This window comes from Dasypus novemcinctus, chromosome 9 (genome assembly GCF_030445035.2).
Source record: "Dasypus novemcinctus isolate mDasNov1 chromosome 9, mDasNov1.1.hap2, whole genome shotgun sequence".
Classification (NCBI taxonomy): domain Eukaryota; kingdom Metazoa; phylum Chordata; class Mammalia; order Cingulata; family Dasypodidae; genus Dasypus; species Dasypus novemcinctus.
Genome location: NC_080681.1, coordinates 73,010,630 through 73,022,887, shown reverse-complemented (window position 1 = coordinate 73,022,887; position 12,258 = coordinate 73,010,630). Strand labels below are relative to the sequence as shown.

At 35.6% G+C, this 12,258-nt stretch overlaps 1 protein-coding gene across 1 annotated transcript in view; it reads right to left on the bottom strand.

Annotated features, from left to right (window-relative positions):
- Nucleotides 1–12,258, bottom strand: part of MYSM1 (Myb like, SWIRM and MPN domains 1) — a 53,284-nt gene that overhangs the window by 25,000 nt on the left and 16,026 nt on the right. The window contains exons 9-12 of the mRNA XM_023592358.2: nucleotides 9,550–9,680; nucleotides 8,296–8,399; nucleotides 1,912–1,989; nucleotides 661–749 (exon numbers count right to left, since the gene is read on the bottom strand). Of these exons, the coding sequence (XP_023448126.1) occupies nucleotides 661–749; nucleotides 1,912–1,989; nucleotides 8,296–8,399; nucleotides 9,550–9,680 (402 nt within the window). The remainder of the gene's footprint in view (nucleotides 1–660; nucleotides 750–1,911; nucleotides 1,990–8,295; nucleotides 8,400–9,549; nucleotides 9,681–12,258) is intronic.

Genomic DNA, 12,258 nt, shown 5'->3' with positions numbered 1-12,258 from the left:
TAATATTAATTACCTCAGGGTTAAATAAGTTCATGTATCAGGGTTCTTTCCACAGAAAATGATCTAATGGTGTTCCTGGATATCTCATTTTAAAAGGGACACTAACAAACTATAGTTAATGCATTGTGGCAATTGCAGGAAGTATGGGACCTTAAAAAAAAAATCAAGGTATTTAAGAAATATGAGAGCCCTGGGTATAGTTAGCTTAAATTAGAAAATTTCAGAGGAGTATCTTCAAGCACCTAAAAAGATAATATGTAAAATGATTTAATATATTTGGTGATCTTTAATGTCACAAGTTACAAATATTAGCTTATTATTAAAAAATACTTGCTAATAATCAGCAGTAACCAAAGAGAGAACTAATTGTTTTATGAGGTTACCTGATCATAATATCTAAGGAGATGAATAACTTTGCCATAAATGTGGGCCCTATACAACATATATTGGATCCTATATTCATCAAACCTGAACATATTTAAAACTTTGCTCAGGTTCCCCAAATTGATAATTAATGAAATAAAAATTTTCAAAAATTTTTTTTAACTTAATGTGAACAATGCAATGCAGCTGTTTTGGATTTTTCCCCCCATACATTTTCTTAATATTTGCAGTAAATTAAAGAAAAAAGAAATCACACTAATATGATGCTATACCAACCTTTTTGTTGGTCTTAGCACCTTTGAAGATTTAACAGATTTGCATTTTTCCTCTTCTCCTCTTCTTGCCAACTCCTCAGCAGAGAGATGCTAAAACATAAACACTAGTTCATCGAATAGACCATCAACCACTGAGAGGCAGAATTACTTAAACATTCCTTTGAAACCAAACTTAAGGGGTGTGAGAATAAGACAGACTGATGTAGATGTCTCAGATAATATATTTTCAAAAAATTGTTTCAAAAAATATAGCCAAACCTCACCTAGTAAGTCTTACCATGTTGAGATTTTGTTCACAAGAGAGAGACAGAATTGTATAATGACTAAGAGCACATGCTCTAGAGTCAGAAATGCCTGGCTCTATTACTAACTAACTAGGTGACCCTGGGCAAGTTACTGAAACTTTCTGTAACTTTACAATGGAACAACAATCATAATCATAATAATGTCAAGGTGTTACTGTGGAAATTAAATGAATACAGAAATAGGGTCAATAGTGTCTGACACATAATAAGTCCTATATAAGTACTTACAAAATAAAATAAATCTCTATTAATTTCATTCCTACTAACAACCTTACATGCTAATCCAAATGAACTATTCACTTTTTCTCAGAATATGTCTAGCACTTTCCCTAGTCTGCTGTACCTTTACTTATGATGCTCCCTAAACCTGGAATGGCCTCATATACTTTTCTATATTTTAAAATCCTCCTGCTCATCCTTCAAGTCTGTCTAAGCATTGTATCATCTGTGAAATCTTCCCTGGTCACACCATTTGAGATGACTTTATATTTCTTGGGACCAATCTTATGAAACCTCTAGTAGATTTTATCTTTCCTATTAGATATATAAGTTTTTTATGTGTAGGAACCATGTATTACTAATCGTTTCTAGAAGTGTGCTCAGGTGTGAAGTTGGGGAGTGGGCTGGGTACAGCAGAACTAATACCTGAGTGCCCAGTACATACAAGGCATTACATTAGAACCTTTTATATGCTATCTCATTTATTTCATTTAATTCTCACAACAATCCTATAAGGGAGGTATTATTATCCACACTTACAAATTTTAAAAATTATGAGATTCAGTAAAGTTAAGTAGTTTGCTGTTTATTGGTAACTTCTAGACAAATTAACAAGGGAATGAAGACATGTATATGTACACATATGAAACAAGTAGAGACTGTATATTAAAATACACAATTGACAAAATAGTTTTCATGAACGAGTTATATTAAAATGTCAAAGTTACCTCAAATGTTTGTCCTTCTAAGTTCTTTGCATCACACCAGTTTCCCCATGGGTCTCGGACCCTTCGTCTTCTTGTACGCTATGATGAAATCAACAAGAATAAATTGGAGAAATCAAAGCACATAAATCCACAAAATCAAAAGGTAATTTTTCTTAAAAACAATTCATTCATCCAGCTAAAACACTGTAATCTCTAATCAGCAATTTCTGACCAGATTTTAATTTATTAATTTGTGTACCATAGTTTGCACTCTATTTGGAAATAAAAAGTGATTACTTCCTATATTTTACTAGCATTTCTTCTTTAATTTTAATTTAATTTCACCATTTGGGAGCTGAAACACTAGGATAAAAAACATTTCTTAAGGTAAAAAAGATCAAGAAAATGACTTCCCTTTCTACCATGTGTAGTGGAAAACTTGCAACAACACATAGCAAGAGTTATAATATTGAAAATTAGAAGCAAAAATAATTATATCTTAGTCTTAAATAGGAAATAAATGCCTAATTATACAAATACTGAAAATTTATAAATTTGTTGACTGGATTATTAATATCTAGTCTTAATATTGAAATCCCTAAAAATGGACTAGGTCTCAACCCAATCAATATGGCAGAGAGAAATTTCAGGGCTCTGTTCTCCAACCAGCAAGAACTGGCAAAAACATCATATTCAAGGTGTGGAAAATAGTTTAAAGTAACCAGGGCAAGCACCAAATCAAGAGAAAGCCACTTATAAGTGGGAGGATCTTGTACCCTGACTGGCCCATCCCTAGCCCCTCAGGTCAGCTCTGTGCTACCAGTGTGAAGCCATGATCCTGCCTGTTAAAGAAGCAGAGTAAACCTTGTACACATACTGGGAGCATGTATGTCTGGCCCACTCTCTGGTGGTGGCCCGTGGGAGTTGCTGTCCCAGAACTTGCCCTGCATGTAGAAGGCCATCCACAGAGCTCTCCTATAGAACACTGTGAGAAAGCAGTCAAATTGTGCTACCTAGGCAAAGAATTGCTGGGTACAAGCATACAGTGCATTACCCAGAACTGTTTCCTAGGGTAGAAGAGACATTCACAAGCATATAAACTGGGTAATTCCTAGGGCTGCATGTGAATGCCCCAGATGAGACACTTGGACAGAAAGGATTAGAGAGTTCCTAATGCATTGGCTTGGAGCTATTCTCTAAAGAGCCTTGAAGGATAGCACTTGCACAAGTTAATCTGCATAGACTGGGGAAAGTTGTTGTCTTTTTTACCATCTTTTTTCCCCCCCAGCACCTGGCATTCAAAGAAAGCTCTGCATAACACTAGCTGGATAAAAGCTTAAGGAACAGATGCCTCAGAATCTAAACTCCAGTGATAACACACTAAAATATTTGTCCAGGTTTCAATGAAACATTACAAAACATATAAAGAAATAAGAAGTGATGGCCCAGGCAAAGAAGACAACTAAAGCATTAGAATCAATCAATGAGGAAGACCAGACCCTGGACATTCCAGAAAAAGACTTTGAACAAATGGTCCTAAATATGCTCAAAGAGCTAAAGGAAAACACAGACAAAGACCTAAAGGAAATCAGGAAATTGATAGATGAACACAAAGAGAGTATCAATAGAGATGAAAATTATGAAAAAAGAATCAGAGCAGAAGACCACTGTAACAGACATAAAAAATTCCCTATAGGGGTTCAACAGCAGATTAGAACTAGCAAAAGAAAGAATCAGAAAACTTGAAGATGAGATTGAAATCATTCAGTCTGAAGAGCAGAAAGAAGAGAGAATGAAGAAAAGAGAACAGAGCCTGAGGATCCCATGGGACACCATCAAGCATATCCATATATGCATTGTGGGAGTCCCAGAAGAAAAAAGAGAGAAAACGGCAGAAGGAATATTTGAAGAACAATGGCAGAAAACTCCCCAAGTTTTATAGGACATGCACATACACACCTAAATGCTCAATGAACTCTAAACATGATAAACCCAAATGGATTTGTACTTCATTCAATAGTTTGATTATAACATGAAAATCATAGGAAAGAAGCAATGTATCGGTCACATACAAGTGTATTAGTCAGCCAAAGGGGTGCTGATGCAAAATACCAGAAATCTGTTGGCTTTTATAGAGGGTATTTATTTGGGGTAGAAGCTTACAGTTACCAGGCCATAAAGCGTAAGCTACTTCCCTCACCAAAGTCTCTTGCATGTATTAGAGCAAGATGGCTGTCGACGTCTGCCAGGGTTCAGGCTCCCTCTTCCTCTCTTGGCTCTGTGGTCCCAGCTTCTTCCAGTATCAGGTATAGGCTGTGATAAATCTCATCTCTCTCCCAGGGCTCATTCCTCTCTGGGCTCAGCTGCTCTCTTCTCACAAGGTAAGCTGTAGAATATCAGGTGAATATCTCATCTCTCTTCCCAGGGCCTCTGCTGTGTCTAATGTATCTGCTTCTCTGTGAGTTTACTTCCTGGGGCTCCAGCTCAAAACTCCAACTAACTCCTATGCTTTGTAGTTTTCTCTGTGAGAAACACGTCCTACTGATGTGGCCCAATCAAAGCCTTAATCAATATTTAATCAAGTAAAAGTGAAACCTCTGAATCCAATACAATCTAATATGCCCAGGCCAACTCACAAACATAATCAAATATCTATTTCTGGAATTCATAAACAGTATCAAACTGCTACAAGTGACTCTCAATAAGATTAAGTGCCAATTTCTTTTTTTTTTTTAAGATTTTAAAAATTTATTTATTTCTCCCCATTCCCTCATTTCTACACTTGCTGTGTCTGTTCATCTTCTCGTTTCTTTAAGAGGTACCAGAAATCGAACCTGGGACCTTCAGTGTGGGAGGGAGGTGCCTAATCACTTAAGCCACCTGTTCCCTGCTTTGTTGTATCTCGTTTTTTTCTCTCTTGTGCTTCTTGTTGCATCATCTTGTCACATCAGCTCTTCACACCTGCCTGTCATGCCAGCTCGCCATCCTCTTTAGGTGTTTTAGTCAGCCAAAGGGGTGCTAATGAAAAATACCAGAAATCTGTTGGCTTTTATAAAGGGTATTTATTTGGGGTAAGAGCTTACAGATACCAGGCCATAAAACATAAGTTATTTCCCTCACCAAAGTCTATTTTCATGTGTTGGAGCAAGATGGCTGCTGAGGGCTGTGAGGGTTCAGGTTTCCTGGGCTCCTCCCTTCCAGGGTCTTGCTTCTCTCTAGGTTCAAGGTTCCTTTCTTCCCAGGGCTTGCTTCTCTTCCTCTGTGTGCTTACTTCCCAGGGCTCCAGCTTAAGACTTCAGCATCAAATTCCAACATCAAAACTCCAACATTAAGAACCCTCAACTCTGTCCTTTGCCATGCCTTTTATCTGTGAGTCCCCTCCCATCAAGGGGTGGGGACTCAACGCCCTAACGACGTGGCCCAATCAAAGCCCTAATCATAACTTAATCATGCCAGGCACAAACCAGATTACAAACATAATCCAATATCCATTTTTGGAATTCATAACCATATCAAACTACTACATTAAGAGTCACCAGGAACCTCTGCTCCCTTATTTAAGTATTTTCCCTGTAACCTTAAGTATATTCTTAAGTATTCTTAGGTATATCTTATTTAAGTATTTTGGTTTGCATATCTTCTTCTGTCTCTTGTTGTGTCAGCATGACGTGCCTACCCATCGTGCCAGCTCTCTGTCTTCTTTAGGAGGCATAGGTAACCAAACCATGGAACTCCCATGTGGTAGGTAGGAGCCCCGTAGTTTGAGCCACATCTGCTTCCCTTAGTGCTGATTTCTCATTGGAAATCACAGAAACAAGAAGACAGCGTGATGACATATTTAAAGTGCTGAAAGCAAAACACTGCCACCTAAGAATTTTATAATTAGCAAAATTGTCTTTCAAAGAAGAGGGAGAAATTAAACATTCCCAGACAAATAAAAGCTGAGAGAGTTTGTCACCACTAGACTGGTCCTGTAAGAGATGTTAAAGAGAATTCTGCAGGTTGAAAAAAAAGGCCAATAGAAAATAAATTAAGCCACATGATGGAATAAAGCTCTCTGGTGACAATAACGACATGGGTAAATACAGATGTCAGTACTACTGTATTTTTGGTTCATAACTCTGCTTTTCACATCTATGGATTGGAAAGGCAAATGCATAAAATTTGATGATAAATGAGTGGCTTTGGATTCATAAGGTATAAACATGTAATTTGTGACAAGAACTATGTAAAGTTGAGGGAGGCTGAAGGTTACAGGGACATAGTTGATAGGTACTACTGAAGTTAAGTTGGTACCAAAAGAAACAAAATTGCTACAGATTTAGGATATTAAAATTAAGCCCTGGTGGCGGACTTGGCCCAGTGGTTAGGGCATCCATCTACTACACGGGAGATCCGCGGTTAAAACCTCGGGCCTCCTTGACCCGTGTGGATCTGGCCCATGCGCAGTGCTGATGCGCGCAAGGAGTGCCGTGCCATGCTGGGGTGTTCCCGCATAGGGAAGCCAGTGCGCCCTGTAAGGAGAGCCGCCCAGCACGAAAGAAAGTGCAGCCTGCCCAGGAATGGTGCTGCACACACGGAGAGCTGAAACAACAAGATGACGCAACAAAAAGAAACACAGATTCCCGTTCCGCTGACAACAACAGAAGCAGACAAAGACAACGCAGCAAATAGACACAGAGAACAGGCAACAAGGGTGGGGGGTGGGAAGGGGAGAGAAATAAATTAATTAATTTTAAAAAAATTATGCCCCATTGTTACTACAGATAAAATACTCAAGAATATGCAAGCTCACAGAGACAGAAAGTACAGTACAGGTTGCCACGGGTGGGGTAAGGGGATAAGGGAGAGACAGCACATACGGTTATCAGGCTTCTGTTTGGGGAAAGACACAGTTTTAGTAATGGAAGATGTTGTAGGCACCATAATATTGTGAATGTGATTAATCCATTAAATAGTATGCTTAGGAGTGATAGAAATGGGAAATAAGTTTTATTTAAATCAAGTTCCCATGATTTAAAAAAAAAAAGAGCAACTTAAGAGACAATGATAATTAAATGCAATACATGATCCTGGATAGGCTCTAACAAGGGAGGACAAAAGGCTCAAAGGGACAATATTGGGACATATTAAAAAAACTGGAATACAGACTAATAAGCTTAATTGTCAATGTTAAATTTCTTGAAGTTGATAACTGCACTTAAGGTAGTGATACAAATGAAAATCCTTGTTCTTAGGAAATGTGTATATTCTCAAGAAATAAGAATTCTTAGTAAATGTAATAAGCATTCAAGCAGCATAATATGTACAACCTATACTTAAGTGTTCAGAAAATGAACTGATAGACGGATAATGAAATGAATGAGTAAATGTGTCAAAATGTTACAAATTGGTAGATCTAGGTATCTGGCAAAACAGGTATGTTGAAGCTCTATGTATGGGGTTTGTGTCATTTCTAATGGTCTTTTAAGTTTGATAGTATTTAAAAATAAAAAGTTAAAAAAAAAGAACCAGCTGCCAGAGGCCAAAGTTTGACTGGCACCATCCCTAGCAATTGTATTTTTTAAATGCCCTCCTCCCCCGCCACTTTCTTTGAGGTTCCAGGGGCCAGGGATTGAACCCGGACCTCGTATGTGGGAAGCCAGCGCTCAAACACTGAACCACATCAGCTTCCCTCAGTGGTTTTTTGTTGTTGTTCGTTTGTTCTGCATGTTTGCTTTTTCAGAAGGCACCGGAACTGAACCCGGGACCTCCCATGTGGGAGGTAGTGGTACTCAAATGTTTGAGCCACATCCACTCCCTTAAAAATCACTTCTTAATAGTAAATCTAGGCAGAATGGTTTAAAGCCTAAATACTCTAAGCAAAATATCTATACTATCATCTACAGTTTCACTGATCTCACTTTTACCAATGTAACCTTTTTAATTAATAAAACCAATAAGGTAATAGTGTAAGTAGGACTCTGCCCTACAGGATGCTTGTTGGATCATTTATTTTTAAAATGATATTCATGAATTTTAAAATATAACTCACTAATTCTAAGAATTAAAAAAATAAAGGCAAAACTATTCTGGATAACTATTCCAAAGAGCTTCTTTTAAAAAGTTAATTGAAAGAGAGAAAGAAGCTTAATTATGTAGTTTTCAAGACCCTAAGACCACTTTAGCAAACATTGTGCTTCTGCATAAAGGTTGCCAGTTAATTTGGAGGATAGTTTGGTCTGGATTTGCCTTATAAACCAACATGAAACTAATCAGAAAGCAGAAAAGTAAATAGGTGGCAAAATACAAACGTTCTTCTACTAAATAATAATTTGTTAAACAGTTAAAGAGAAGTAGGCATCCCTTACTCAACAAGGTAAAGAACAATTTGGAGAAATCATTTAATGAGAGTTGGCTGCTTACCATAGACTGCAGACGCTGGGCAAGTTGGTATGCTTCTACCGTATCTTTTCTGTCTCTGATTCGTACTTTATCAACTGGTTGTGGCCTGTTATATATAGCCTGTTCTATTGGAATTCAGGAAAAACAAAACAATCTATTATTTTATTAAATCTATTCACTAAATAGGAAGACACATCTACACTTACTCTAAATTGTAAGCCAATTTCTAAGATCCTTTATAGCCAATCTTCTAAGTTTCTATTTTACTCCACAATCATACATTTGATGTGTTGCTCAATAGTTCTCAAATAAAAAGTAATGCTGTTATTATAAGGAATACCAATCAAATGGAAAATTTAGGAACTGAGCAATCTGTTTGATTTCTGATTAAATGAGTGCTAAGCCTAATTTGCTAACCTTGGAAGTACAGTATAGAAAACATGTTTTGTTTTGTTTTGTTTTTAAACCTTTTAGTGGCTGAGGAAGCTAAAATATCTTAGTTTTCCTGAAAAGTCAAAGTCTCAATACACAGTACAATAGGCAAAGACACTGAAATGAAGGATAGACTTCAGGGCAGATCATAAATTCTATATTCTCTATATAAAATGAAATAATCTGTCAGGAATTTTTCTGGTTAGTTGTCTTATTTTCCCAGATACAGAATATCTTCTTCTGAAATCATGGGTTACATGGTACTAATTAATTTATCACTTTGTAACTATTGCTATTATCTTTCTCCAAAAAGTTTGTGTCATGTTATTTCAATAAAGCAGAATAAACCTAAAATATGCATATTTATCAACTTTACAGTTGACTCAGAGTGAAAGAAACTTTCTTCCATAAAAAAATATTTTGACGTTTTTATTAAAATATAGAGGCTCATAAATTATTTCCTTTATTTAACATTGTTGACAGCATTTCTAGCTGTAATATAGTATTTGCAAATTAAATGGACTATAATTAGACTTCTCATAAAATTATTTTATTTTTACTTGACAAAGAACTACATTTTAAAGTATTTCTATTACTTAGATTGAATATTTTTCCTTTAAAATTATACCACCAATTTTCATTATAGGTCAAAGGGAAATATAGTTTAGTCAACAGAAAATTGTTTTATAGCAAAATCAAAATAACACATTTATTTCATAATAAATCTTTGAATTCTCTATCTATATCTAGATTTACTTGAATTTTAACCACCAAAGAAATTAACAGGTGCTGTAAGGATAAAAAATGTGAAGTAAAAGGTGTTGTTGGGTTTTAATTTTTTACCACATCCAAAATTGATTGCTCCTATCAACTCGAGGTATGTATGAATCCGTCCAATACAATTTACATCCCCACAGTTCTTCAGGCCAGGACGTACTGAGGTCTTATTTAAGTATTTCGGTTTGCATATTTCCCTAATTAAGAGATGGAAGTAAAATTATTTTGGATAAAAATGCACGAAAAAAGATTTCTGGGGGAAAACTTTTAATATATGAAATATTTGAAAATTTTACCCCCTCTCAATGTGTAGCAAATACAATGTTAATACATAATACTCAGAGTACTTGAAATAAAATATTTTAGATGATGCAATAACTCACAATATAGTGCATTTTGTAAAAATATTATTTCTTCCCCAATATTTAGTTCAACAGCTTCCAGACACCCAGGATCTAGAAGTTAGAAGCTTATTTATCTACAGCTTCCAAACCCAAGTCTGAATCTTTGAATAAAAAGGGCACTTTCATATTACCATATTGAGAATATTTAGCATTAGACTTTTCCAATTTGTAATACATTACTTAGGTTAGTCTAGTCTCACTTTGCTGGACAATGTCTTTGAATATTTATTTATCTGACAAATGCTTCAAAATTTTAAATTAGCTTTTAATCATTATGCCAATAAATATTAAGTATTTACTATCAGTGGAAAACAGATATTATAGAAGATTCAAGAAGAATTAACAACCTCCCAAAGACTATGAAAAAAACAAGAGGTTTATATAATAAAACAAATATTTAATATATATACTTAATGTACCATGCTAGATGGTACAATTTAAATTTGAGGGTAATACAGATCAATAGCAGCAGCCATTCAATGAGTACTTATGCAAGATGCTGTACTAAGAGCTACATATCCTCACAACAACTCTACGAGGTAGAGGCTATCATTCCCATTTTAAACATGAGGAAAAAAGAGGGTTCAAGGGATTAACAGACTCACTTAAGGAAGTGACAGAGGAAGGACTTAAGCACAAATATTATATACCAGGTATATCTTTTAATATACATATTTTTCCTTCAATCATCATTTTATTCTACAAATATTTGTTTTGCATCCTATGCACCAGGCATTGTTTTAGGTACTAGGGATAAAGAGATGAATAATACATGGAGAAGATAATCAATAAATCAATGAATAATATATATTATATTGTCAGGCAGCAAGAGATGCTAAGAAGAAGAATAAGAGACACAGTGAAACCACCACAGACTATTTTAGAAGGGTATGTAGGGAAGGCCTCCCCAAGAAGACACTAAATTGAAGCATCACAAATTCTACAGAATTATAGGAAAAAGAAAAGTACTCTGTGATCTGGCAGGATATCATAATTTTCATACAAAAGTTGAGATTTTAGTGTATCTTGAAAGACAAGGAAACAAACTGCACAAAGGCAAGAAATCAGGAACGAATTCAGGATAACTGGCCACCAAAAAACTGCAGGAGTCTCAAGAACTGTATAGATTTAAATACTACTGAAATCAAAGGCTTTAACAGAACTCAATAATCTAGCACAGTGCTGAATACAAAGTAAAGCTTTTATAAGTATCTGTTCATGAAAACAGTGATTTATTTGTTCATTTTTTTCTTCCAACAAATACTTAGTGCCTTCTATATTCCAAGCATTGTTCTAAGAACTAGAAATTTAACAATGAATAAAATCAGACAAAACTCTGCCGTCATCGAGTCTGCAGTTTTTTAGGGGGTGTGGGTAGGGGTGAGGGATAGACAATACACAAATAAAAATATAATATTTTTAGTGTTACTATGTTCTATGAAGATAAACCAGGGCAGGAGAACAGAGAATAAGAGGGAGGAGATATGTGAGTTATTTTAGGCAGATGGTCAAAGAAGGCCTCTCTGATTCCCCTTGATCAGACTGGAATAAGATGAAGAAGCAAGACTTGCCAAGATTTGGGAGGAAGCATATACAAGGAAGGATGAAAAGTCAGTGTGTAGACTGAGTAGTGTAGTTGAGTCAAGACTGCAGACTCTGGAATGGCCTTTGCCTAGTATGACCTGGCACAAGTTCCTTATCTTCTCTGAATCTCATTTTTCTCTTCTATAAAATAAAGATAATACCTGCCCTACAAGGTTGTTGAAAAGACTAGAAATAATTTAAATCCAATGTATTACATTTGGTACACATTCAAAAATGGTGGTGGTTATTAGTTTAATAAAAATATTTCCCGCAACAGGCAGTCCATTCTACGTGCTTTCTTAAGGAAAGTATATTTCAGCTACAAATATTCTGGGAGGCCTCTTTTTTAATTTCAAAACTTTAACTCTTCTATTTTTCAGTATTATCTCAAGTTTCTAACCATTCTCTTCCATTTCTAAAGAGAAGAGATCTGAGTTCCTGTTCAAAACATTTCTTTTTGCTTTCACATTTTGTTCTGCTCTATTACCAAATTGAAACAGCAACACCTAAATGGTTGGGAGGGGATCATTTCATGACCTAAGGCAAGTGACATTAGAAAACCACTGTCATAATCTTTTTGAGTTACTAGTTTAAATCCTTCGATTTTAGCCTTTCATCTTCTTACTTCCAAAAACAAACACAGATACCAAAAGAGATCTAATTTAATTTGTCATTTCTTAAAGGATGAATTAGGCTATGTAGAATAACAGAGAATTTTATATGACATCAAGACTTGGACTGAAGTCTTTCCTCTGTCACTGGTTTGTATCATTAAAGGCAGGTCCAT